Here is a 27,565-nt window from a genome sequence, read left to right on the forward strand (position 1 = left end):
GCTCCCCAAATGGCTTCAAAAGAGTGATTTAAACTTTCAAGTCAATAAGCATAGTGGTGGTCAGATTGGGTAGTGGTGACATAGGATTGACACAAGTTGAATTTTGGTTTCATCCCTAAACTGTGATCCTGGACAAGTTACTGAACTTCTCGGTTTTTTCATTGCTAAAATGCAGTTAATATCTCCTTCAGAGTTGCAGTCAAGATCAAGCAAGATAATGCGTGTAACGTGCTTAGCAGAGTGCTGCCCCAAAGCAAGTGCCGGTGGTCAGTGAATGTTAGTCCCCCGACCCTGCTATCCATTCAGTCAACTTTCATTGAGGTGTTTCCCTGGAAAGGGACCTTGGAGGGGACCAAGACGAGTAAGGCAGGCTGTACAGTGGATTCATTTCTAAGCTGCTTTTCATCTCTTAACATTTCAGACCTAGTGAAAATGGGAGTAAAGGCAAAGAGATCATGGTGACCCCAGGCTCATTATTTCACATTTTCCAATCTCTTCTTGGCTATTTTTGAATTAATTTTATTCCACTTTTTTCTCTTTATTTCCTTTTTTAGTTTCTTCTTTTCCTCTTCCTGGGACATCAACCATCTAATTTAACCTTTTATCCTTCCCTACTACCTAATCCTTGAAAAATGCGAGTCCAAAATCACTTCATCACCAGTAATTTGTCTTTAAATTGCAGGGACGAAGCGGAAAAGAGAAAGATTAAAAAGCCAAATACCTTGAGGAATAGATTTTATAAACAAAAGTGTTCTTATTGCCATAAATGCCATCAAACTTTAAGCTGCCTCTGTAGTCTAAGGCCCTGAATTATGAGAAAAACATTTATGAATTTTAAAATTGTTTCCTTCTGAGCTTACTGTGATTCTTTTGGGAGGATAAAAAAAGATAAAATAATAGAAAATTCCTGTTGCCTGGTTACTTGGCTCTGAAGAGAAATGGAGAAATAATGGCGTGTCCGTTTAAATGAGTTCAGGTGGAGGAGCCGTGACAGCAATCCCTCGGCAAACATACTGTCACATTTGGCTTTTGAAATGTCAATACAGATCCTAGAACCCGAGACCCAGGGAGGACCTTTAGAGATCACCTGATCTTTCATATCGGAAGAATGACATTTAAACCGTCCCAAATCGCATAGAATCTCCCCAATTTCTGAAGACCCTCAGAGAAGAAAATGTTATCCATGCTAATCCCTGGATTTATTTTCCATTTGCAGAGAGCTACTTCTCCCTTCTTCAAATTTTAGCCAGTCTTATGTAAAATCTCTTAAAATACTCTATTCCGCAAGCTAATTTCCTCTTCTTTGGTCTCTGAGGAGCTAGAGAATAGCTAGCTGACCATTAGGCAGCTTTTATAAACGTGAAGCTGTTTAATTCCCCTTCTGCCTTTCCTGGGGTCAACCCATGAGCTCTATTTTTTAACTACTTTCTTTCTTTTAACATTTTGCTTACTTTCTAGCCTCTTCAAGTCTTTTTTTTAATTGGCGCTCAGAACTGGGCAATTCATAACATGGCCAAACCAGCTGATTTTCTACCTACTACATTTCTTAGAGGTCTGCGTTCTCCATACTGTGTTTGCTGCATTGCCATGTTGTTCTCTTCTTCCTCTGTGCTCTCTCCTATTTGTAATCTTATTCTATGTTACCACATCTGTTTGATTTCCCACTTAGTGGTACCCACTTCATAGCTGTGTGCTTTCTAGCCTGTTTTTACAGATGATTAAAAATAAGCTATTTTGAACATTTATACATGCTAGGCACACGCTAACACTTTCATGTGCATTATTCCATTTAGTGCACTAAACCCATTTTATAGATGAAGAAACTGAGGCTCAGAGAGGTTAAAGAATTTATTCAAGACCATACAACTCGGAAGTGGTAGAGCATAGATTTGAACTCTGGCAGTCTTAACTCCAGTAACTACATTACCTAATTAATGAATTGTAAGTTCATGTTGTTTGTGTAGTAGGCTCTCAAATAGAGGAAGTTTCTGAGCACCATTAAAAAAACCTGAGAAAGCCTGCACTAGGGTGGCCAGATTTAGCAAATAAAAATACAGGATAACCAGTGAAATGTGAATTTCATATAAACAACGAGTAATTTTTTAGTATGTCTCATGCAATATTTGGGACATATTTTTACTAAAAATTACTTGTTTATATGAAATTCACATTTCACTGGGTACCCTGTGTTGAATTTGGCAACCTTAGGCTGGACAGCTTTCCAGAGTGGAGACAGGGACTTTTTCACTAAATTGATACACAGTGAGTTTTGGGTTAATTCAAAGTATCTCTGCCCTTTGGAGCAGAATTGCAGTGGTGTGTGGATTCTTTACAATGATAGACGACCTCTATATACCTACCAAGAATTACGCCATGTTCATAAATTAACTAGTTATTGTTTCTATGTTGATAATAGGGATGATACTCATCTGAATATATTTTTGGGGCAATCTTGTACTTAACTCACTAGGCAGGACGTTTTATTTCTTACTTATCCTAATATTGACTATTGCTAAATTTCACTTTAATAAAAAAGTAAATACAAAGACATTTTATTTAGCAAGACTGAAAATAAAACTAAGACATAAATTCACGCCTTTAGTGTTGTCCAAAACAATTCTTCCTGTTCTCAAGCCAAGGAAATTAATCCAGCATATCATTTTTAGAGTTAATTAATATAACAAGAATCACTTCTTAGTTACAAAGGGGGTCATTAAGCCCTTGGGGCTCTTTGAAAGTAGAATTAGTTTGACTGTTCCATCACCAGCCTTCACAAGAGCTGAAATACAAACACAAAATGATTGGCTACCACCTCTTTTATAAGGAAACAAGAGAAACAGTGTCTGGAACCCTAGTGAGGAGAACTAAAGAAGTGGTGGTTAGGATCACAGGCACAGAGCAGACATCAGCCAAGATACATTTTATCCTCAATCAAACTTAGATACGTCAGTAAATACGAGCATCTTACTTTCACTATTTACTCTCTATAAGTGGTAAAGTTATCAGTGTTAAAAGATACATGGACCCATAGAAATTGCGACAGATCATTTAGAAAACATCTGCTTTTTTGGATCAATATATTGCTAAAATTCTTTCAGTGATTTTTTTTTCCTCCCTGCAAATTTATTTTATTTTAGTCATATAAAAATTAACAAACTTTGGCTTCCTTGCAAACATTCTTTCCTTATATTAAAAAAGTGATTAAAAGCAGTACTGAATATGAATCACTTCTGCAGAGTTTAATGAGTGAGAAACATTCAACCAAGGTGACTTTTCCTTGGAAAATCCTACAAAAAAAATGAATTTTATAAACAGTTACTTATTTTGATAGAAGTTCCATTTATAAATAGCAGCCATGACTTTACTGCCTACAAAACTGCAGGCTGTCACATTTTACATGTTTAGAATCAAATGTTTTAAGATCAGATTTTCTAGTAGGTGTTAAAGAAACAGTCACACAGACAGATTGGCTGGTTGTCCCATGGTAAGGAAAGAGCTGAATTCCATGATTTTACTACTCAGGCAGGTACAGACAACCACTGGATTTACATGAACGGGTACTGAGACATTTATATTTTTGTTCAAAGAGGAAGCGGCATCAGCATCGAGGGGTGGGTGTGGTGGGACTTTACTGAGGCTCTCCTGTGGTCAGAGTGTCCCTAGTGCAAGGGACAAGCAGTGGCAGGAGGTTAGCATTGAGAGACTTTCAAGTTAAGAACCTGAGCCAACGTGCAAATTAGAGAGGCTGAGACATTCTTGCACCTTATTCTGTTGAGGTGAAGTAGTGTTTTCTGAGGCCTAGGTAGCAAATCTCAGTGTAGAGGGAGCAAATACATAAATGGGGGATGCTGGATGTCACATGTGGCTCTTAACAAGTGACTGATGGCATTGAGATGGGAGGAGGGTGAATATGTCTTAATAATGGATACCCTGTGTTGGTCTTGGGAGACTGCCCACGTTCTGCAAGGATGAGCACGTGAAAATCCATCACCCCCCGGGAACATTTGGCTGCTTGCACAAAGTGTGACCAGGACCAAGTTTGAGAATTCTAAGTCCCAGGAATTAGAACAGAGAAGGGCAACATTTCAATTAAGAGGAGTTAATGCTTTGTTTCTTCCTAGGCAGGCTGAATGCTCCACAAACTCCCGACAAGCTTGGTGCTACTTTGGAGCAAGCTGGCCTGAGTTCTGGGGCCATCTGATAAACTGGAAGTCAGGGCATGGGACCAAAAATGAGGTGGGGGTCTGTGTCACAAAGTATCATTCATAGTTTCGCCGAGGGAAGAGGGGTACAGTGGGAGTTTGGGGGGGGGGGGCGGGTAGCTAATAACAAGGCCAAATCCCAAGCCAGAGCTTGTCATGGAGAATGCCAGTATGCTTCCCACTTAACCCCAGAGAGCCGCCCTTCACTTAACAATCTGCAACACAACTCATGGGCTAGAGAGGCCGGGCCCCCGCCCCCAACTCCAATTCCAGGGTATAAGAGAAACTTTCTTTCACATTTGCTCTCCCCCATCCCGAATCTCCCAGAGTAACTCAAAATTTTCCCAATTAGTAATGAAAAAGAAAACATTTGAATGAATTTTGATGCAGCCATTCCAACCCAGGGACTTGGGCACGAACTCGGACTCGCACCCACATTGCTGACTCTGGAGGTTTAACATTCACTCTGACACCTGTGTGGCCGCCTGCAGCCCTGGACTTAAAAACACTAGCTACTTAGAGAACGGGCTCCCTTTCCTCGCTGTGTCAGACAAAGTCCCGGCACAAGCCATGAGCCCTGAGACTGAGAAATCTTTCGGATAACTTTCTTCCTCCAGAGCAGCCCCTCAGTGTAGAATCTCCACAACGATAAACAGACAGGTGATCTCAAGGAAACAGGCAGCTTGCCGAGCAGGTACCACAGTGGCTAACAGACACAATGGCCCCGCTTCAGCAGCTGTTAACACCCTGGAGTTGTTTGTTCCTCTCTTCTTGATGCTGAGTGGAACCCAGGAACAGATTGAGAGGAAAAAAACCAGATCACAGAACAGGTGAAAAGCTTTAAAAAGAAGTGTGTGGTGGTGACCAAACCCTGACTGGAAATGCAGTCACAAACCACCACTTTTTAAGCCCCAGGGCAGGGAGGGCAGTGGGTAGAAAAACTCACAAACCCCAGCACCAATTCTTGCTCTTGAAGGCTCAAGAAAGTGTGCCTCTAAAATCACCCATTATGCACGGACAGAAACGCCAGGGCAGCCCACACTCCCCGCAGCTCTCCTGGCAAACGCACAAGGACATACTTGCTCAGTTGCTGAGCCTCATCCACAGGCATCTCCCACCTTGGAGGCAGGGACAAGAAAATTGGACCGCATTTTCCCAAATAAGGGAAGCCAAATCACCTGAAGGCAACACCCTGTACTTCTCCCACTCCTATGGACAGCATCCCTCATTAAGCCAGCTTCAGAGGGCTAAAATTAGTGCCTGGAGGTCAAAGGTCAATCCTATATTTAAAAATCTTAACAGAAGTCATATAACCTACTTACCTGAATAAAACCCAAAATCATCAATCCCAGCCCTCCCTTCCCATGAAGGGGAATAGATTTAAGTCCATTTCTTCTTTTTTCACCACAGTATGTGGGAGAGAGTCAAAGAAGGTAGTATGAGCGGGAGGGGCATCCTGGTTCATCGTTAAAAAATAAAGATCTCTGTAAGTGTCAGCTGAGGTTGTATAAAAAGAATTTTCAATTCTCCTCAGGGTCTGCCTCCAAGGGCTCGTCTTCTAAGCCAAAACCCAGCTTGTCAGCCAGCCCCTCAAACTGCTTGCCCAGACCGCCTGCAGAGTCCACGAACATGTTAGGGATGTCCTTGCCAAAGTAAATCTTGCTGTTGGAAGCAATGGCCTTGTACTTCATCAGCTGCAGATACTCAGGGGTCAGCTTCAGCTGTAAGAAAAAAAAGTAAAGATGACTTAGGTGCAGCCAGATGAGAGAAAACTTCGGGTGGCATCCTTTCCCTCTCCACACGGAGAGGGTCTCTGTCAAAGAGATATGCCCTCTCTACTTCTGCTCTCATGGTTACAGCAACAACAGGGTAACCACTTCTCTAGGAGGAAGTAACCTCAGATCTTCAAGGCCAGAGCTGCAAGAGTTTTAGGATTTCCATGTTTAGCACAAAAATTAAACTTCTGTCAAGGCACTTAAGGAAAAGAGGAGTCCCTGTCCCACACAGCACTGGAGGCATCACTTCCAGCCACCCGGGGACCTGCAGGCTGGTGGTCCAACAGCGAGAGCTCTCAAACGACAGAAGCAGACTCTGACACGCCCCTCTTCACCAGACGCCCTGCCCTCACCTTGTTTGCTTCGGCTATCTTCATAGCAGTGTAGCACTCAGCATCAGCCTTCGCCTTCTCCCGGGCCAGAAATGCAGCATCTGAGGGGAAGACGCAGGGAGCTGAAGGGCAGAGGCCATCAGAGTGCCTGGTCCCTGTCACCTTCCCCAGCTGCCTCTGTGACCTTGGGGAGAGTGCTCTTTTTTCTCTGTGCTTTGCTTTCCTCATCTGTGAAATGGGGAAGAAGGCATTTTTTCCTATTTCACAAGCTGTTGTGAAAATAAACCAAGATGAACAAGTGCTGTCAAAGGATCTCCCTGTGGCGGGGACTAGTTATGAGCAAGTCCATTGCTGTGCCTGACAACAGCTTTGACAGCATTATTGAGAAAAGCGCTGCCGCCCAGAGACACTTCCTGGTTCCAGATGCTTTCTCCTTTTGTGGGTCCAGGCCTGAGAAGAGGCCTGGGACCCTGCCTCAACCTCCAGGTTCACAGCTTTCCACCTCATCCCTATGCTGCACAGCAAAAGTGAGAGAAGCCTAAAGAAGGCTCTGAATCAGAGGTGGATCCACCCTGAAAACGAATACCATAAACGTAAAGTAGTTCAGTCCCTCTCCAGCTTCATTTCCCTCTTATTTCCATCAATCATTTCAAACAGGTTCTAATTAACAGTGGTTAAGTTGGCCTAGCTCTAATAGAATTACATGCCATGATCCAGACTAACACCTGTCTGGATTAAACCTTTTAAACTTCCACTATGCAAGCACTACATTTCCTTAATCTGCTGCAACTAGCTTTCTGTCAAGCCGATGCAAAATTTTTGATATGTACTCCCTTGCCTTGGGAATGAGGCCGGCCTCATGTGAGGAATATTTGTAGCCAAACACCTGGGAAGAAAGGTCATTCTGTGGCGGGTCCTTACTGCACACCCTCAGCATGACCCTGGGTGGAAGGAGCCTGCAGTCAGGCTGGGCTGCTGGCTGCATGTGGCTGTCTCAACTGGTCTTAGCACCTGATGACATGTATTTATAAGAAATAAAAATGTGGGGCCTGCCTTGTGGCCGAGTGGTTAAGTTCGCATGCTCCGCTTTTGGCGGCCTAGGGTTTCATCGGGTTCAGATCCTGGGCGCGGACATGGCACCGCTCATCAGGCCACGCTGAGGCGGCGTCCCACATACCACACCAAGAAGGACCCACAACTAAAAAATATACAACTATGTACTGGGGGGACTTGGGGAGAAAAAGCAGGGAAAAAAAAAGAAGATTGGCAACAGTTGTTAGCTCAGGTGCCAGTCTTTTTTAAAAAATACAATAAAAATGTGGTGTTTTGCTAAGAGCTCCCTAATGAGGAGCCGCTGACCTGTAAAGCCCTAATTGGCTCCTCAACGGCCCTGCAAAGCCTGACAGGTCCCATAAAGCGTATAACTGGACAGAACACTTTGCAGCCTGACGCTGGGCCTTGAGGCCCCATTTCTGTCCTAGAATTTGCTTGATATAAGGCACCGCATGAAGGAAAAGGCAGGGGGTGGGAATGAGGAGGGGGCTGAGGGGCAGGGAACTGAAGGGGAATGATATTCAGAGAAGCCAGCAAAGAAAACACTTCTCTCCAGCTCCAGGGTTGTTGGTGCGGAAAAGGAGTCTTCACAGCTGGCTTTGTATCTGCTGGGACCCTGGGAGCAGACTTAGAGGCCACAGGTCCGTGCTCGCTGACTTCCGAGGAGAGGCAGGCAAAGCACGAGGAAGGAGCTGCTGATCTGGCCTAGCTGCTCAGTTACTTCCAACGCCAGATTGTGAGCCCAAGATGCCAGAGACTGCGTGACTGCCCTCGTCTTATGCCCAAGGGCACCCAACGAACATTTGTTGAGTGAATGAATGAAGGCCCCCTGAGGGGGAAAATTGATGGCAGCCTGGCCCAGATCTCCCCAAAACTTGAGTTAAAGCACAGAGAAAAAGTGATGTTCCAAAGAAATCATGACATCTTAGAACAGAGATGAAAGAGCAAAAGAAATGACTCTCCCACACCCTTGCTACAAAGTGAGGTCTGAGGAAACAAACGCAGGCATTAACTTCACTTCTGCTCACCTTCAATTTCTGAAATCTTCTTCTCTGTCTCCTTCTCCATCACCTTCTGCCCATAGGTGATTTCTGCAACCTGAGCCACTTTTTCTGCCTCTATATTAGTGAAGTTGAGAAAAGGCTTAGAGCTCTGATGTGTCAAAAGTTTGACTAAATTTGACCTTTCACCTGATCTGAATCCCTGATGCATGATAGTGGGTAAGCTCAGATGGAGAGCCACTGGCCCCAGCGGGCAGCCATGGTGGCACCCACGGGCAGAGACAGAATCTACAGTGAGTACAAACCACAACATCAGTGAACAGTGATTGGGAAGAGCTGGGTCCAGGGGCTGAGATCATTCCTCTGACGAAAGTGAGGGACCAGCCCTAACCTCTCTCCTAAGTCACAAGTGTGTTTCTCCCAAAGGAATATTTTAAGGACTAAGGCAGTCTCTAAAAAGTTTCGTCCTGCCCCTTCACTTTAGGAGGCAGTCCGGTTTGTTGGTGATAGTCTAGGGAGTGGTTAAGAACCCAGAGTCCTGGACTGGAACCCTGGTTCTACCACTTACTTGCCACATGACCTTGGCACATTATTTAACCTCTGTGTGCTTCAGCTCAGGAGAATGAGGCTGATGATAGCGCCTACCTCACCTGGTGGTTGTGAGGTTTGAAGGAATTCACATATAAGTGCTTAGAAAAGCACATGACTCATAGTAAGTGCTCAGTAAGTGTTAGCCATTATTATTAAGAATTCACAGGAAGGGCTCCTTTCACTTAGGAGGTATGTGGAAACTCAAAGCTCATTGCCCCTGGCCATGATCTGACAATTTCAGCTTGGCTTCTGGGAGTATGAATGCCCCCCTACCCCGGCATGTGGCCAGGGTTTGGAGGACCACATGGTCTAACTGTGCCTGAGGCTTCCTCACACCTTCCCACCATTCCCACCCAACTGCCCTGAAAGGTATCACAGAACCACGTGCAGACCAATGAGGGCCTTCTTCCGCTCTGTCTCGGCTTCCTTCTCCACCACCTTCTGTTTCTGGGCTGCAATGAGCAGCTTTGTCTTCTCGCTTTCCCTGAAGGGGAAGAAAGTATGCAGCCATGAGGCTGCTATGGAAAAGCTTCTGAGGAACTGCACTGTCCCCCGGAGAAGCCAAACTCTTCAGTGAGGAGAGGCAACTATGATTTCTTACTCTCTGCTGGAAGGTGTTCAATGTCCCAGGTAAAAGCAGACAGTAACATGGCTTTCCTTCTCCTCCAAAATAACTCATTTGTGGGAAATAAGGCATAATTTTCTTCAGTAAAATGCACCTGCCTGCCCACTTAATCGTCTTTCCCTCCCATCTTCTTTGGCATGAGCCATGAAGCACAAACAAGGCTCCGTGGCCCTTTAAAAAGCATCCTGGCTCAAAAGGGCTTCTCCGTGGCTCTCAATCCAGTTAAGGAGCCCAGGTGACTCTCCTGACACGCCTGCTCCATCTCACAGTGCAATGGGCTGTGGCAGATACTCAAGAAGGGGAAGGAGAGCCTGGCACAGCTTCGCTCAGCTCTGGGGCGGGAGGAGGTGTGGGGTGGGAGAGAGCAGTGGGTAAGGCTAGGGCAGAGGTCCACTCACATCAACTCGTAGTTTCTGCGGATTGCCTCGGGTATATTGGGCTTGGTCACCCGCACGGCCTGGGGAAGGACAAAAATAGCACCTGAAGGGAAGGCGAGGGTGGTGAGGGACATAAGCAGCTCCCACTGGTCCTTGATCTTCCCACACAAAATGGACATCCCTTGGAAGAGGAGCTGCGCCTGCGCCAGGGGGCGCTCTCTCTGTGGCAATGCTTACTTGGATGACCAGCCCAGGGGCCATGGAGGTCAGGTCCTGTTGCAAAGCCAGTTTGAGATTTTCATCAATCTGATCTAGAATCAAGAGAGACAGAGAAAGGAGCTGTTACACTTTTGGGGGGGCGAGCGGGGTGTGGAGGGAAGTATTCGGGTAGAGTTCAAACTGAAACGTTGGCTCAAGAATGCACCTGACAGGCCAAAGGTCTTCCCAAGGTAGTGTGATTCTCAGAGCCCAGAAGTCTACAGAGCCCGAGAGACTTCTGGAGCAGCATGCCTACACAGGCCCTCTGCAGAGGTCGGCCATCAGAGCATCCTCTTCCTGTGGCCTCAAGATAAAATCGCCTACGTTGATGAAAATATCAACCTTGCCCAACAGGGAACTGAGCTTTAAAAAGAAAAGGAACAAACAATTCTAGCACATTTCTTGAATCAGCCAGCAGCCTTTCCCTAGACAAGAGCAGCAAAAGAGAAGGTAAGCACCCAGTTTTCATGAAGAAGGAAGGTGGAATGGCTATGTTAGGTATTTTGAAAAGAGCCAAGCTCATTCGATCTAGTAATTTTAGAAGTTTCTAAAAGAAAAACAGACTCTGACGTCAAGGAAAGCCCCAAGGAAGACTATTTCCATTAGGAACCCCATCAAATAACACAAGGGGAAAACGAAAATTTATAGTTCTGGAAATAAGCCCAAGTCTTTGATGTGTTGTTTGCTTTGGTTCTGATTCCTCGGTCTGGAATTCACATGTGAGTTGTTACAAGGACAAGTGTGGGAAGAGCTGTAACTGACTCCCCCTTCTAGCTAGGCCCCCAGAACAGCAGCACCCAGGCTGCCTTCTCTTCCCTGCTCCTGCCCGAGATCCTCACTAAGATCCTGGAAGAGCGCCGAGGAAAAGACTCCACAAAACCAGGTGGATGTCTAAACTGAATCATCTCCCTTATTGTCAGCTGCCACCGGCTTCAGTGGCCATTCTTGGTCATCTGTGCCCAGGACGTGAGGCATAGCGAGTGCAACTCCTGCCTTTCAGAGACGACCAAACTGAGGCCCCCGGAGGTTCAGTGATGTGCTCAAGATAGTTAGCAGCCAAAATAATGAACTTGTTTAATCACCGTGCTTTGATTGTTAGGGTTTTTTTCTTCAACTGTCATAGCAGTAAGCAAGGGATTTCAATGTTTCCACATATTGGATATGCTCTCACAAGCCTCTTAGTGGCGAGGGAGAAATGCCCATACAGGCAGCACCACATGCCTGATGTGGGTCTAACAATGTGACAGCTGGAGATAAAATAGAAAATATGAAATGTAGTGTTTATTTTTTTAAAGATTTTATCTTTCCTTTTTCTCCCCAAAGCCCCCTGGTACATAGTTGTGTATTTTTAGTTTAGGTCCTTCTAGTTGTGGCATGTGGGATGCCACCTCAGCATGGCTTGATGAGTGGTGCCATGTCCGCGCCCAGGATTCGAACTTGCAAAACCCTGGGCCGCCGAAGCGGAGCACACGAGCTTAACCACTCGGCCACGGGGCTGGCCCCCATATTTTCTATTTTAAATAGGATACCAACCAAACTTTAAGTGAGACGGGCTGTACCCTTTTGTAAGTTAATAATAATACAGTCACATTTATCAGACCAAATTAGATCCCAGTCAAAGTGAAAACTGGTGGCCCTGGGCTAGTAACTTTCCAGAAAAATCTGGAAGAAATATTTTGCAAGCTGGTTTATTACCAAACTAATACTGCTAATAAGTTGTTTATATGTACAGTTATGCTGAGAAATGCTGATGAAGTTATACTACTAAGTAAACGCAAAGAGGTCCTTCAGGTAAACTTCTGAACAAGCGTTAGGTAATATTTTTCTAAGATGGGCAAAGAGGATGCATCAGTGTGAAAAGTGATGAGAATCATGCAGTCATGTTGAAAGTCAGGGCTCTGAGTCCTGAGAGGAGGGAACCAGAGAAAAACCTTCCTTGTTCGAGGGACAGGGTTAGAGACACGAGTTTCTATTTTATGGATGAAAATAGATTCTAAACAAAACAGTGCTTGCTGGCAAGATTGAACTTTAAAAGGAAAAAGATTTCAAAGCAAATACATTTTCCCAGCTCCTCTGTACAAGAAACCAGACTTAACGAAGCCACCAAGTTTGTCTCTGAGACAGTTAAGACGTTTTCCAACGCAAAACAATTTCACATTTTAACTTTCTCTTCATGGAAATTACATGTCCTTTGTCTTTTGTTGTCTCAAATGCTTTGAAATGTTCATTTAATGGCACAAGTCCTAAAACAATGCCTAGAGAGAAAACTAATGATATTTTATAAAATTCTGTCAGTTTGAGGTAAAAAAAATCAATAGCAAATTTACTGAATTTTTCTTAAAAGCACACTGAATCTAAACTCAATAAAAGAATCCAAACCCTATAGAGCAAGTTTAGATTCATTTTCTACAGCAGAAAAATTAAAAGTGATTCTGATGGTTTCCCAAATCTGAAACCCAGGGCACAAGGCTACTCGCTTGATTAAGATCATTGGCCAATGATTTCTCCCTCTGTCTAACTCCAAAAAATGCTCTCAATTGGGGTCCTTTTTATGAAGATTCCTGGGAAAAATCATCGTCTACTCCTAGTATCAACAACAGGTGTACTACTGGTTGAAAAATCCATTTACTTTTAGCAACGTCTACTAGAAAACTTCTAGCAGAAGTTTAAACAGGACACTTTACCACAAAGGAGCTGCAAGAGTTACTGAAATGTTTCCTTCCCTCGCTGAAGTCAGCCTGTGTTCACTTTGACCACGTGAAACGGACAAGAAGTGTCTAAGTCAGCAAGGGGATGCTTTTTGTTTTAAGCGTTTTCCTATTCATCTCTACAGGTTAGGGTAAAAACAAAAAACCAAAACGCACAAAGGCCCTTGAACGGTAAGCAGCGATGGTCCTTGTCCCACTTCCAGAATTCAGCATGAGCCCTCACAGCCTCGTCACCGTTCCCTGGGTGCCCGTCACTCAGCATGGCGTGGTGGACAGCATACTCAGTGGAGAGCGAGGAGAGGGAAGTTCTAGCTTCAGCTGCCATCCTCCAGCCCTGCGACTTTCGCTCTTTGTGCCTCAATACCCTGTCCTAAAATGAGGATGTCGGGCAGGACGGTCCCTAAGTGCTTCTAGGACTGACCCTGTCTGCGTTACAGGATGATCTTTTAGGGACAGTGGGACACCTTTCCACTGCAGTCCTCTGAGTCAGGCCAGGAGTCCTGCCCTCTACTGCTATTCCTATGCCCAAAGCTCAACCACATTCCCCACCTTCTTCCAGTGTCATCAACGCCTTCCAGGAGTGCTCTGTGACCAGCTCCTGAGCGCTGGCTTCATTAACAAGGGCTGCCCATCGGCCCCCACCCAGCCTGTGAGTAACTCAGAAGTAGGCAGTGGGAGGCAGCCAGGTGTGCTCTGACGAGAAGAGGCTTTCTCACCAAAGAGCTCGATGTAGACCTCTTGAAGCGTGTGTACACTGCAGAACTGGTTCAGCTCGTGGTGGATCTTGTTGAAGATGAGGGCCTTGTCGTAGTCGGCAGTATAGTTCTTCACTATGTCATACACTGGAGGGAAGGAGGGATTGCAGGATGAGAAAAGGCAGGACTCAAAGCTTTCTCAGACACAGCAGGTCTCCCTTCCTGAGGTGCTGCGGCAGACAGTGGGTGGCATGCTGGGGAAAGTACGCTGGTGGGGAGAGTCCACTGGGAAAACGTACCTGCGTTGGGGACCAGGAAGTTCACCACTTCAATTCTGTCAAAGTAGATCATCACACCACCACTATTGGAGGAAGGACGGACAGAGAGGTCACTGACGGGCTCTGGAGTACAGTGCAGCGTCCTAGGTGGCGGCGTAAGTGTGACTCAGCAGAAAAGGAGCAGAGTTAATGGGAGGTCACAAGGCACGCTGGATCTCCAAGTAGGAGATCTTCAGAGCTTATAGCAAGAATACAATCTCCCCAGAAATCACACCTCCTCAAAATACCTCTGCAAAGAACAAAGTGAAACTTTTAGAGTGCCAGTAAGAAATAAGCTCCTATCTTTTGAATCCATAACACCTTGTAATTAAAGCAATCAACTGAAGGGAAAAGACTAAAGAAGGTCAAGGAGTTCTCAGAACTTAAAAGGTCACTGTGGGATCTTGTGGTCACTGCTTCTCACTTTGTCTTCACTGTCTCTTTAGTTTGGTACTTCCCTTTCTCCTCAAATATTCATTATAAAAAAATTTCAAACATACAGAAAAGTTGAAAGAATAGTACAGCTAACACCCATATACCAACACCTACATTTAACAACTGTTAACATTTTACCTTGATTGAGCTACTTATTTTTTTTAAGATTTATTTTTACTTTTTCTTCTTCTCCCCAAAGCCCCCCAGTAGATAGGTGTATATTTTTTTGTGGGTCCTTCTAGTTGTGGCATGTGGGATGCCGTCCCAGCATGGCTTGATGAGTGGTGCTACGTCTGTCCCAGGATCCGAACAGGCGAAACCCTGGGCCGCTGAAGTGAAGCGCGCAAACTTAACCACTCGGCCACGGGGCCGGCCCCTGAGCTACTTATTTTTTGCTGAACATTTCAACGTTAAGTTGCAGTCATGATATTTTACTCCTTAACCCACTTTGGCAGGCAACACCAAAGGATAATGACATTCTCCTACACAGTCACAAAACCACTCCCAAACCTAAGAAAATCAGCAATAACTCCTTAACATGACCTAATACACAGTCCTTACTTAAATGTCCCCAGTAGTCCCTGTTATAGAGCGAATTGTGTGCCCTCCTAAGTCCATATGTTGAAACTCTAACCCCCCGTACGACTGTATTTGGAGACAGGGCCTTTAAGGAGGTAATTAAGGTTCAATGAGGTCATAAGGGTGGGGCCCTAATCTGACTGAGCACATGCGCAGGGGAAAGGCTGTGTGAGGACACAGCCAAGCGGCCATCTGCAAGCCAGGAAGAGAGGCTTCCCCAGAGACCAACCCTGCTGGCACCCTGATCTTGGACTTTGAGCTAGAACTGTGAGAAAATCAATTCTGTTGTTTAAGTCACTCTGCCTGTGGTAGGCTGTGATGGCAGCCCAAGCTGCCTAACAGAGTTCCCAAAATGTCCTTATAGCTGTCATTTTTGAACCAGGTTCTAACCAAGGTTCACCACTGCATCTGTTTATGTCTTTTAAGTCTTCTTGTCAACCCAATGCCCCACCAAATATGACTTCGTGATGAGACCCAGCCAGTTCTCCTGGGGGCTGTCACAATTCTGGATTTGTCGGAATGTTTCCTCGTGATGGCGTTTACCTTGTTACTCTGTGCCAGTGGAGACCTTGTTCATAGTTCAACCAGACCACTGCAGTGGTGTTCTCTTTGGGTGTCCTGCCCCTAAGGGTCTCCCCTCACCTTTATGACATTCTCCCAGTTAGTGATGATAAAGTCATCTTCCTTTATCAAGTCACTTCTCTGCTAAAAGCCTTTAGTGGATCCTCACTTGCAACAGAAAAAGTCCCAGCTTCTTAGCATGGCAGTCAAGGCTCTCCCAAACCTGTCCACCTACTGTGACTTCCTCTGCTGCAGTCAAATCAGAGCGGAGGGAGCTAGGGCACAGGGAACTTGGTAAAACCACCAAGAAGGGAGGCCTCCCTTTCACTGGCCCTCACTGCAGCCAGCCAGCTAGTCCTTCCCCTCATTTGGGCTCACCTGCTTTATTCTGGGCACCTTACCTAGTTCCACAAGGTACGTTCTTCACCTCGTCTGTCTGCAGGGTGGTCTGGAAACAGAGACACGAAATGCTGTAAGATGGGCAGTAACAAACAAGTAGCTTATTTTTGGAATCCCAAGTGGCCTCGTCCTCGAATACTTATTTGGGTTGAGCTTTGCCTTGGTGAAACGATTGCCCAACCTAACCCTCCTTCCTCACAGGGGCCGAGACTAAACCAAGCAGAGGGACCTACCGCAGCCTCCCTGTAAGTGAACCAGCACAGGAACGAGCTGGGTAATAAGAGTTTTGTGAAAAAGACTCTGAATTAGGAGTCCTAAGATCTGTATTTATTCTACTTCTTCCATTTACTAGTCTTGAAACAGCGAATTCTTTATTTAACCTGTCTCAGCCTATAATCCCTGCTGAGCCCATTCTCAGGATTATCGTGAGACTCAGATAATGTGCATGAATGCACTGTGAAAACCATAAAAATGCTGATGAGGTATCCAGGACATTTCCCTGTGTCGCTTTCAAAGTCCTTCTCTAAATCTTCCTCTTAGCTGGACATACTTCAAAGATGGCTGGCCTGACTTAGCCAGGCTTTAGATCTGTCATAGCTCATTCTATTCCTGTTTTAGATGTCATTTCCCTTCACCTAGTTCAACTTTCCTCTTCCCCAAAATTATGTTCATATCTCTAAAGTTCAAATAAGAACGAGCAAAATGACCATGTTTTATTTCCATCGATCTTGGTAGCCTGATTTAAAACACACAGACACACATACCCTTTTTCTTGTGTACATTTACAACAGATTCTTCTCTGGTTTTGTCTTGAAGTAAAGAAATGATTCCCAGCTGGGGCTGATGGGCCAAGGCAATGAGCCCATTCAGCTAGTTCAACAATCGGGTAAAGCTCCAGAGTGAATGGCTCATGGAGCCTCATTCTTTTTTTTTTTTTTTGAGGAAGATGAGCCCTGAGCTAACATTTGCCGCCAACCCTCCTCCTTTTGCTGAGGAAGACTGGCCCTGAGCTAACATCCATGCCCAGCTTCCTCTACTTTATATGTGGGACGCCTGCCACAGCATGGCTTGCCAAGCAGTGCCATGTCACACCAGGGATCCGAAATGGTGAATCCCGGGCTGCCGAAGTGGAAGGTGCGAACTTAACTGCTGCGCCACCGGGCTGGCCCCTGGAGCCGCATTCTTATATATATGTACATAAAACTTAGTCTTAAATGATTCCTGGAAAAGGCATTATAGTCATCTGATAGCTAAGTAATTCCAAATCATGCATTAGTCAACACCCAAATCTGCAGTGGTCCGGCCGTACAACACAAGCCAAGTATACCTGCACAGACTTATATGATGTGATGAAAGGGAGCATGAGATGGAAACCAGGGCCGCTGGTGGAAGTCAGCAGGGCACCGCCTCTGCAGAGGAGGAAGAGAGGGCAGGTTCAGTTTAGCAAGAGGTATCTATTACATCAATATGGTTTGGGCCAACTTTCTCTTCAGCCCCATAAACATTTAATATAGAGTGACATGTGCCAGAGCCATGTCCACAGATCCCTTTCTTCCTCTCAGCTCAACCCTGATATTCTAGGAAGCCTGATGGTAAAACATAAAACCATTATTCTTGCTTTTGCAGCGAGAAAAACAGGCACACAGGCTCAGTGGAATAAAGACAGCAGAAGCCCTGGCTGTACTTCAGATGAGAGAGGAAGTCTGTTTTACTTTGTCACATCCCTTGAGTTTGTGGAAACCCATTAGGGCAGTTAAATCCAGTAATACTGTTATCAATTAACTGCACTAATGTTGGAGTCCAGTAACATGAACAACCAAGAGACTAATTTTATGTATGCTTTACAAATCATTTTAATATATATTTTTTGACAGTAGAGTTACCTTTTAATCAAGTTATACGTAAATGATAAAATTAAAAGCTTTTGGGGAGGACATATAAGCAGATGGTAGGGAGAAATAATTACAGGAGAGAGGGGGAACCCAATCAAGACTTTTAGAACTTGCTATTGGCAATCCAGAAATAAGCATCTTAGGACACATATAAGAAGGGGTTCATAAAGACTAAAGCAAAAACTTGGTTATGGAAGTTACTAAAAGCAAAGTACCCCAAGATTTGAAAGTGCTTCTTTGCTTTACATTGTCAAGTCAAAGATATAAATTTTTTTAAAAGAGCAATAAAATAAACAGTGACATAATGGGCTCCTTTATTGTAAGGACCGCTATTCTTGAGCTTGCCTTAATTGATACAAATCAACCTGCAGGCTCTTTCATTTTTCCTGTAATGTTAATTTAAAGAGTAGGTTCAATTAGCACAGCAGGCTAGCACCTCACGTTGCCATCAAGAACCTGGTACTCATCAGAGGTAACTTTGTGGCACCAAGATGCCCAGAGGGATGTAGGAGAAAACAACGTTTCAGCGGTGATCTGCAAGGAGCACTGGTTTCCTTTAGGTTTTGTCTCTAAATCTCTCTACACATTTATCAATCACCATCCATAGCACCAACTCAAACTACAAAGTTTTATATTTACAACTACTTATGTGTATTTATGTATGTGTATTTCCCTCCCCATGGTCACTGACAAGAAACCTCAATCTAAATCACTCCCCTATTCAAAAAAACACAGATATTCAGCAAAATCTGCTACAGTGATTAGGAAGGAGAGTCATTTAACAGGAAGTTGCAGGTTTCTCCGTCTCTGCCTTACCTGTAATACACCCCAATGTGTCCCTCTTCTATCTTGTGCACAGCTGAGAAGAGAGATGCACAAAAGAAACTGGTAGCCACAGCCACAATTGCTCCCAACTGAGCCATCAGTGAACCTTTATCCTAGGGAAAAAGATATGGGAAAATGTGTGTGGTCTGACATGCAGGAGACAAACTGACAGCAAGAGCGCCTCACCAGGCTGAGCGCCTTGAAAGTGGCTCATATCCAGCCTGTTGTAGTATGAACACATGGCTAGATCTACAACTCTCTTCAACCTTGCTCTCAGCCAACACTCCCATTCCTTAACTGCAGAACTCTATTCCTCACCTCTTTGAAGAGGCAGTGGCTCAAGCCGTGGCCCAAGGGAGAACCAGTGCCAGTTGGGCAGCGTTCAGAACACAGCCTTCCCTTCCTGTGAACACGAATGTGCTGTCACTGGAGCCACTCATACTAGGAAAGGGGAAGAGAGGCAGCTGCAGTATGTTGGCCCAAATTACAGAGGATGTCAGATGACAGGCAGTTGTGGCTATGTAATTCTGGTCAGAGCCTCCCAGTCCTAATTGCCTGCCATTTCAAAGGAAACCATTATTTACTCCTTTCAGACGCGGAAGCGTCAGAGACAGCATTCGAGCAACAGTTCTAAAGGGGATTCTCCGGCCTTTCGTCCACCTTCCCAGTTATGCCTTTGGCCGTACATGGGGCAGGGCTCTGAACCAGCCTGGAGACACACTCCCTCCCATCTACCTGACACTTTGCACCTGGCAGCTCCCCAAGCCCATGGTTAGAGAAGAAAGGGGCTTCCCCAGGCTGGAAGACTCTGGGGTCCTGGGTGCAACTGCGTTCAGGTATCAGGATGCGAAAGAGGTGGCATCTAGACTAATTTTTGAACACTGAATGATCTGGAAACACTACGGCAACCAACAGCAGAAGGCAGAGTCAGGCGTGCCTGGCGCACCCGCGCAGGGCGGGTTTCTGCCCCCGGGTCCAACACAGCTCGGGCGCAGACACCTGAGAGACTCTTCTTTTACCGTGGCGGCCTCCTGCTTCTGATCTGCACCGCATTCTTTCAGCAAAAGCCCTGCCCTCCTGGGGGTCACCCCGCCCCACCTCGCGCCCTTCCCTGCCCTTTTCCGAGAGGGTCGCGCGTCCCCCACGCCCTGGGGAGGGGCTGGGGCTCCCAGAGCCTCCGCTCGGTCCCGCCTGGGCGCTCGCGGGAAGGGACTGGACAGAAAGCGGTCGCGTTCTCGCTGCCGGAGTGGCCCGGCTGACGGACGGAGGCTCCCGGGTTGGGGGGGGTGCGCCGCAGAACCGCTGATGAGCTCCGGCCCAGAGCCGCAACTAGGCCCAGTGCGCGCACGAATGGGCGGGGGCCGCGTACCAGGCTGTCCCTCCAGGCGCTCCGTACCCGTCCGACCTCCCGGGCAACCGCAGAAACCGCCACACCCCTCAGCACGCTACTTCCTTCCGGACCCGTCGCTTTGATGACGCCATTAGTTCACGCGAGAGGACCACACCCCCCTCCCTCCTTAGTTCATTAGCCCCGCCCCCGCGCTCCGAGTGGTCAGTGTCCGCGGCTGGCCGCCGAGGGGCGCCCGCGGCTCAGTCTGGGGTTTCTGGGCTGGGGTGCTGCGGAGCGCCTGGAGGGTGGCCGTGGATGCTGAGACCGAGGGCGTTTCTTTCCGAGGGTTGATTTTGAAGTTTGCTGCGGAGACTCCTCCCCATTAGGCCAAGCCTGTTTCTTTCTTTTTCGGAGCGGGTACCGGCGAGTTGCAACCATTCTAGCCTTGTGCTCGCCGAGTGAAACAGATCTTTTAAATATGCAGATTAGCGCCACGGCGACGCTAATCAACAATCCCTGCTTTGAATTGCCCTTTATGCTTTTCCAGCAGCTTTGGCCTAGAGCTATGCCCCACAGCACCATAAAGAAGATTAAGAAGGCATTATCCCAATTTTAGTGAACAAAGTCTAAGTTCAGTGGGGTGCGAGAGTGACAGTGGATGAAAGCCTCCTTTGCGCTCCCTTAACATTTAGGATCTTAGCTGCCCTCGTAGGTCCTGCCACAGGACACACGGGCTTGTGCACCTGGCCCGCTGTCTCTGGCTAGATTATAGGTTCCTTGAGGGCAGGGATTGTGTCTTCCCTTCAGGTGCTCGGTCAAAACAGACTGAAGTGCGGTGCGACCAGAACCAGGGTCCAGACTTTGCGTCTCCCGGTTTACGCGCCTCACGTTGTCGGCAGCCTTCCCTGTTCTGCACCTTGGGGCATTACTAATTTAGCCGCTGAAGTCATGTTATTTGCAGAAGAGAAAGTTGGAGTCCGCTTAATTACAACCTTCAGTAAGTGAAAAGCTATTGCTATTACACAGGGAAGATGGCAAGCTGGTGGTGGTAGATTTAGGGCACAGGAAAAGGAAAGTGTAGATTTTCCAGGCACGGCTGCTTGGGGCTGGCTCGTTCTGCCTGCCTGGGTTTGTTCTGGGAGTTTGTGTTGGGGTATTTCAGCATTTTCTGGTTAAGGCCACAAGTGGGCTGCCTGGCGCTGCCTGGGAGCTCTGTGCCCACTCCCATAAATGAGGGCCTCTCCCCACCACCCTCCACTGCAAACCCCACCCTCAGAACACGTGGGTGCACACACGCCAATCTCCTGATTGATCCTATGCGAACTTGAGAGCTTTTTGCTCTCCGTGTTCAGTGATGCAAGTCAGCTGGGCATGCTTAATAAATGTTTATTTAATATTTGTATGAATGAGTAAGAGAAATGGAAATGTTGGGGTTTATCAGCCCAAGGAATGGGGCTTAGCCTGCAGCATAAAGGATTTAAATTAGTTGTAATTTAAGAATTTCCTGACTATGAAACTTTGGAATGAACACTGAGGGGAAGTTCTGGGATTTTGTTCTCTGGAGCCTTCTCGCTGGGCCTGGGTTGTTTCACTGTGGCCCTGCCCAGACTCAGGGGGTGGACCCCAGTAGATGATGATCTAACATTTCTGAAAACCCCTTTCTTAGGAGACCTGTGATTTTTTTTTTTAAGATTTTATTTTTTTCCTTTATTCTCCCCAAAGCCCCCCTACCCCCTCCGGTACATAGTTGCATATTCTTCATCGTGGGTCCTTCTAGTTGCAGCATGTGGGACGCCGCCTCAGCATGGTTTGATGAGCAGTGCCATGTCAGCGCCCAGGATTCGAACCAAGGAAACACTGGGCTGCCTGCAGCGGAGCACGAGAAGTTAACCACTTGGCCACGGGGCCAGCCCCAGGAGACCTGTGATTTTTATGACTCAATATCCAAGGTTACCATGGAGGTAAGTCTATGGAAATTTGTTTAACAAAAGTGTTTAAAAATCCATTTTTTAAAAAGTTAAGGTATAGTGGCTAAACACAGATACCCCAGTCAGACTGCCTGGGTTTAAATCTTGGGCTACCTCCCCTCACCCTGCCTCCTATTAGCTGTGTGACCTTGGGAAAATGACTTAATCTATCTGTGACTCATTTTCTTCGTCTGTAAAATGGGGGTCATAATAGTCTGAACCTTATTGGACTGCTGTGAGGATTAAATGACAAATCAAAAAACATCTGGCACATTTTAAGTGTTCAATAAGTGTTAGCTGTTGCTGTTTTTTTTAAAGATTGGCACCTGAGCTAACAACTGTTGCCAATCTTCTTTTTTTTTTTCTTTTTCTCCTCAAATCCCCCCAGTACATAGCTGTATACTTTAGCCGTGGACCCTTCCAGTTGGGACACGTGGGACGCCGCCCCAGTATGGCCCGATGAGAGGTGCCATGTCCGTGCCCAGGATCTGAACCGGTGAAACCCTGGGCCGCTGAAGCGGAGCATGTGAACTCAACCACCCGGCCACAGGGCCAGCCTCCTGAGCTGTTGCTGTTTTAAATAGCAGATTCCATGAATGTGTTCTTGCCTGCTTGTGGACTTGGATTATCAACATGACAGAAGGTGAGGGGAGGGTAAGCTTAAAGTTATGTGGTATTGAGTAATAACCAAATGAATGTTTATCAGAAGAAGAGATAAGGGACTCCGAAATGAGACCTCAATAGATATTTACAATGCAGATTTCATAAACCATTACTGAGTGCTTCCCATGTCCCAGGCCCTGGCCTTTCTCATTGCATACAATCTTCAGGTCAGCCCTTGAGTTCAGCTCCATTTTAGAGGAGGAAGTTGAAGTTTAGAGAAGTTGAGAGATTGCCCAAGATCACAAAGCTTGTAAATTGCAAAGACAGAATTCAAATAATCCCAAGTCTATTTCTTCATTATAGTAAACGAATTAGAAGCCAGTGATTCAACTTACACACACACCACATTTATTTCATGGAGAACCTTTCAGGAATGTAGACCAATGGTCAGAAATTGTGAAACTTTAAATTGGGCCAGTTCATTTTGCAGTTGTAGATTGACGCGAGATAAAAAAAAAAAAAACTCCTCCCACAGCCATCCACATCTCCCTCTGCCTGGGTTGCTGTTTGTTGGTGAGAGCACTACTCCAAAGATAGAAGAGACCCTTTCTTTCACAATTAGAGCCCTTTTTATACCAGGTTAGCTCCAGAGGAGCCAGGCAACTCTTAAAATCTTTGACTTCAGTTCATTTATAACACAAGAGTGGAAGTTGCTGGAAAAATTTTTTGTTTTTGATTTTTCTTCTTCCTTTGTGTCTTAAACAGAGACTAGAGGTCATCCTTCAGGACAGTTGATCCCAGTATGATTTTGGTGAGCTTGGGGGGAAAAGGAAAGGAGACTATGTCCTTAATTCATAAGAGGGTTACTTAAAACTTTCCCCTCATTTTCAGTAGGGAAAACCAGGATCGGTGCCTTCAGAGAACAAAAGGATATTTGCTTGGGGTTCTTCAAGGGAGTTCAGTAAAGGGATCAAAGAGGAGTCATGAAAAAATAATTGAGTTGAAAGGCAGTTGGAAGTGACCTAAAGATCATTTTGTGATTATATGTTTTTACAGCTTTATTGAAGTATAATTGACATACAATAAAATGCCTATAAAGTATACAGTTTGATAAGTTTTGACATAAGTATACACCTGTGAAGCCTTGACCACAATCAAGACGTGTCTCATGCCCCCAAATTTCCTCATGTCCCTTTGTAATCCGTCCCTCCCACCCTCCCCATGAATCCCTAATTCCTGAACACAAACTGTTGTGCTTGTCACTGTAGATTAGTTTGCATTTTGTAGAATTTTATATAAATAAAACCCTACAGTATGTGTTCTTTTTGAGGGGGATTCTCTGGCTTTTTTTAACCAAGAATAATGATTTGGAGATTGATCGATGTTGTTGAGTATGTCAATACGTCATTCCTTTTTATTGCTGTGTAATATTCCATTGTACAGCTATACAGTGATTTGTTTACACATTCATCTGTTGATAGACATATACATTGTTGCCTGTGATTCTAATCTGACCCATTTATCTCACTCATGGGGAAACAGAGGGCACAGGGGAGGAAGTCTCCAGAGAGGGGCCTTGGTCAAGGTCCACAGTCATTTGGGGAGCGATGGGAAAGCAGCCTGCTACCCTGGGCAACTATGCCAAGCGGCCCGGCAGTTAGAGGTGTGGCATGGCTTGTTTTGCCTGGGATGCCCATTCATTTGATATCTCTGAATTCATAATAACATTAGGAATTTACAGAAAAGATTGGCATTTTGTCTGCATACATCTCTATCATTGATAGATGCCTTTTTGCTGTAGACAAAGAGATACCTTATGTTCCTGGTAGGTGAATCTCAGAGAATAAGGCAACCCACGTTCCATTCCAGGCCAGTCTTTTCCACCTGGATTCTTAATCTATCCCTCCTTTCTCCTCAGGGCCCCAGAGCCTTTATGATCTCCTCACTCTACCAGATCTTTAGCTGCAGCCTGCAGCCTTGTGCAAGTCTCTCTCTCCCTTTCTTTCTTTTCTCTTAAAGCCCCTCTGTTGATCCTGCAGGAGCCTCTAGTTCTCACCTGATTTGTCTCCTTCCTTTTGAGCAGTGTCTTGAACATGTACCTACTGCTGCTGTCTTGACTTCCTCACTCTCCATCCCTTGTTTTCAGTCCTTCAGTCCTTTTCTCTGATGCACTTGGTACTGTTGACTGACCCCTTAATGCTTAAACCTCCCACCCCTGGCTTCCATGAGTGGCCCCATCCCTCCTGGTTTTCCTCCTACTTGTCTGAATGTTCCTTTTGTAGTCTCTATATTAGCTCATCCTCAACTACTTCTGTGAACTCTAGCCTTGATCCACTGCTCTTCTTTCTCTACCTTCTCTTTCTGGAAGGTCTCTTGTGTTCTCAAGATTCTAATTGTGTGGTTGTTGCTGACTCTCCCAAACATATATCATAGCTATGAGTTACAGACTAGAATACCATCTCTTTGGATGTTGGATGGGGACAAACCAATCATGTCTCAAACTGAACTTGTAATTCCCCTCAAACGTACTCCTCCCATTGAAGGCGTCACCACGCACTCAACCATCCAACCAGACGCTCAACCTCTATCCTCATCTGCCCCAACCATTTAGTTATGAAGTTCTAATTATTCCTTGCCCCTGTACCCTTCTCTCTATACAGTGTCCTAGTTCAGGGCTTCATCATTTCTCCCTTGGATTATTGTAAGAATCTAATGTTAGTGATCTCCTTACTGCACCCTGTAGCCTACCCTTAAATGAGTGCATCTTCCACACTGCTCCTTGTGATCTTTGACTCGTACTTTTTCTGCTTAAAAACACAATCACAGGTTACCTGCAGAAAAAGCTTCACATCTCTTAGCTTGTCTTATAAGATCTTTAATGATTTTAATGTGGGTTCTCTGCCCACACCTCAGCTTTTATGATAGTCTGTTGTTTTTTGTGTTTTACTAGACCAACTCTTACTCATCCTTCAAGACCCTTCTAAATGCTGCATCTCTGTTTCCACAGCCTCCTGTGCATCCTTCTCCTGCGGCACTCACTGAAATATTCTGGTTCTATGTCAGTACTTCTCACAAGACTGTAAGCTCCTGGAGGGTAGGGGCTTCGTTTGAGTTACCTTTGTGTCTCCCACCCCTACCCCGGAGAGTCTAACATAATTCCCAGCACATAACTGGCACTCAATAAGTGCTTTTTGATTAAAATAATAAATATCACATGACCCTTTAGGATGTAGAAAGTGCTTTCAGTTAGACTAGCTCATTTGATTTTCATAATATTCCATGAGGATGGTTTCACTATAACCCCATTTAACAGATGAGGACATGCTAGTTAGAGGGTTAAGTCACTTCCTCAAGGTCGCAGGCAGATCATCTGATTGTTAATTCAATATTTTTCTCCCCCTATATTTGTGAATTTGGAAAATGTCAGTGTATCGGGAGAGAAATTTAGTTCAATTCAATAAACATTTGTTGAACACCTACTAGCTATAAGCCACAATCCAAGTGAAGAAAGCATAGAAGAGTGGAGAGACCATTTGGGCCTGGTAAGGTTCTGTATCAGGGGTTCTCAACCTTGCTACGATCAACATTTTAGGCTGGATAATTCTTTTTTGGGGGGTGGGATGGGGAGGGCTGTCCTGTGCATTGTAGGATGTTTAACAGCATCTCTGGCCTCTCTGCCTAGATGCCAGTAGTGACAACCAAATATGTACCCAGACATTGCCAAATGTCCCCTGGGGGGTGTGTGTGACAAAATTGCCTCCAGCTGAGAACTACTGTTGTATAGCAAGACTTAAAAAGGGGACTGAGAATGAGACAGCCAGCTTTCCAGGCATCCCAAAGAACGACAGGTGTGTTGATGCAGTGCTGTATGGCTAAGAGTCGGGGGAGTAGAGAATGGAAGGGGATGCTGTGAGCGTGGACGCGTGGAAGCAGAGCCCAGGAGGAGTTCTGGAGGAAGATGGGAGATGGAGGGGCATTGCTGGTGGGGTCCTAGAGAACCAGTGAGGATAAAAACCACCAGCTATGGGATGGGAGAGGTGGAAACATTTGTATATATGTTCGGAATGTAGATCTTAGCCCATCCTACTGAACCGAATTCCAAAGAGGGAAGTCACTTGTTCTTCAGTAGATCAGACTTGGGGAGAGGCCAGGCTGTAAATCCTAGAGGGGAGGACTTTAATGCCACTTAGAAATCAGGCCCGAAAACACCCATAATGTCTGTCAGTGCACATTTTAGTGTTCTTAAGTAAGTGCGCAGGGTGTGGGGGATGAAATATGGCAGGTATTTGATTTAAAAAGCCTGCACAGATTTAATGTCCTGATAAAATGTATTAAATCTTTTAAGGTTTTAATGAATCTAGTATGTGTTTCATAAATCAAGAACTCTGCTAAGCCGTCTCCTGGTTTAATAAGAGTAAACTAGGAAATTGCTCTGAGCAGAAGCAAAATACATTTATATCACGTTGAAAAGTAATAGATTTTTAAGCTGAGGGGGTCTTTCTGGGCCTTTTAAGCTGTTTGCTTATTACATTGCTCCAACTCCTTCAAATATTAAACCCCAGGCAAACACGTGCTTAACCGTATCAAGATGTGAACTAGCACAAAGGTAAAGATTATTTGTAAGAGAGCAGAAAACAAAGCCAGCATTTCCTTACCCTGAAACCTCAGACCAAGTTGATTTCTGCACTGAAACCTGGCTTTGTGTATCTAGGCTCAAGGTGGTTGGTTAAAAAATCAGTATTAACTGTGATTAAACCTCCTTTCCTAAATTCCCTCATTCCTCTGTCCTCACTCCCCCCACCCAACACATTTGCTGGATTGAAGTGGTAATGTATAAAATACTTTTTGAGTTTTACGGCTGACTGGGGAATGGCTTCTTAAGTTTGCTGGTCAGACTGTCCAGAACAAGCATACAGACGTGTCTTCCCCTTGTCTTAAACCTAAGGGCTGCGATGTTTGCTTTTGTTCCTTTCCCTTCCTTTTTATTCAGAGCTGCCCCCATCCCACTGCTCAAGCTCCAGCAGGGCTGGGGAGGGGCGC

General features: G+C 45.5%; 1 protein-coding gene and 1 long non-coding RNA gene across 23 annotated transcripts; one reads left to right on the forward strand and one right to left on the reverse strand.

Moving 5' to 3' along the window:
• Nucleotides 1–1,830: 1,830 nt before the first annotated feature.
• Nucleotides 1,831–20,408, reverse strand: ERLIN2 (ER lipid raft associated 2). 22 transcript variants are annotated; one of them, XR_011433284.1, is made up of 14 exons: nucleotides 19,625–19,999; nucleotides 18,944–19,028; nucleotides 18,617–18,738; nucleotides 17,236–17,317; nucleotides 15,911–15,957; nucleotides 13,917–13,978; nucleotides 13,639–13,764; nucleotides 10,194–10,267; nucleotides 9,978–10,036; nucleotides 9,347–9,438; nucleotides 8,391–8,480; nucleotides 6,331–6,410; nucleotides 5,525–5,923; nucleotides 1,831–2,779 (listed from the first exon to the last, which is right to left on the reverse strand). XR_011433284.1 is itself a non-coding variant. In XM_070253107.1 (13 exons), exons 3-13 carry the CDS (start codon nucleotides 18,721–18,723, stop codon nucleotides 5,723–5,725), a joined length of 1,020 nt encoding a protein of 339 aa, XP_070109208.1. In that variant the 5' UTR covers nucleotides 18,724–18,738; nucleotides 18,944–19,028; nucleotides 19,645–20,008; the 3' UTR covers nucleotides 1,831–5,722. The 22 variants fall into 22 exon arrangements, 9 of the variants coding, with proteins under 9 accessions (XP_070109208.1, XP_023486305.1, XP_070109207.1 ...); XR_011433280.1 differs by having other exon boundaries at nucleotides 18,944–19,066; nucleotides 19,625–19,997; XR_011433276.1 differs by having other exon boundaries at nucleotides 1,831–3,287; nucleotides 18,944–19,066; nucleotides 19,625–19,997.
• Nucleotides 20,172–23,626, forward strand: LOC111770896 (uncharacterized). Its single transcript, XR_002804356.2, has 3 exons — nucleotides 20,172–20,952; nucleotides 21,733–21,916; nucleotides 22,311–23,626. It is a non-coding gene; the product is annotated as an uncharacterized lncRNA (long non-coding RNA).
• The last annotated feature ends 3,939 nt before the right edge of the window (nucleotides 23,627–27,565 follow it).

The sequence above is a fragment of the Equus caballus genome, chromosome 27 (assembly GCF_041296265.1).
Source record: "Equus caballus isolate H_3958 breed thoroughbred chromosome 27, TB-T2T, whole genome shotgun sequence".
Taxonomy (NCBI): domain Eukaryota; kingdom Metazoa; phylum Chordata; class Mammalia; order Perissodactyla; family Equidae; genus Equus; species Equus caballus.

Bases quoted from the DNA above. Each gene is read 5' to 3' on its own strand.
- ERLIN2 (XM_001493791.7), bottom strand. From the start codon at position 18,723: ATGGCTCAGTTGGGAGCAATTGTGGCTGTGGCTACCAGTTTCTTTTGT. The intron at 10,268-13,638 runs GTGAGAAAGCCT...TCTTGATTCTAG, and splicing joins GGTCTACATCGAGCTCTTTG to ATCAGATTGATGAAAATCTC. The intron at 5,924-6,330 runs GTGAGGGCAGGG...TTTTTCTTACAG, and splicing joins AGATAGCCGAAGCAAACAAG to CTGAAGCTGACCCCTGAGTA.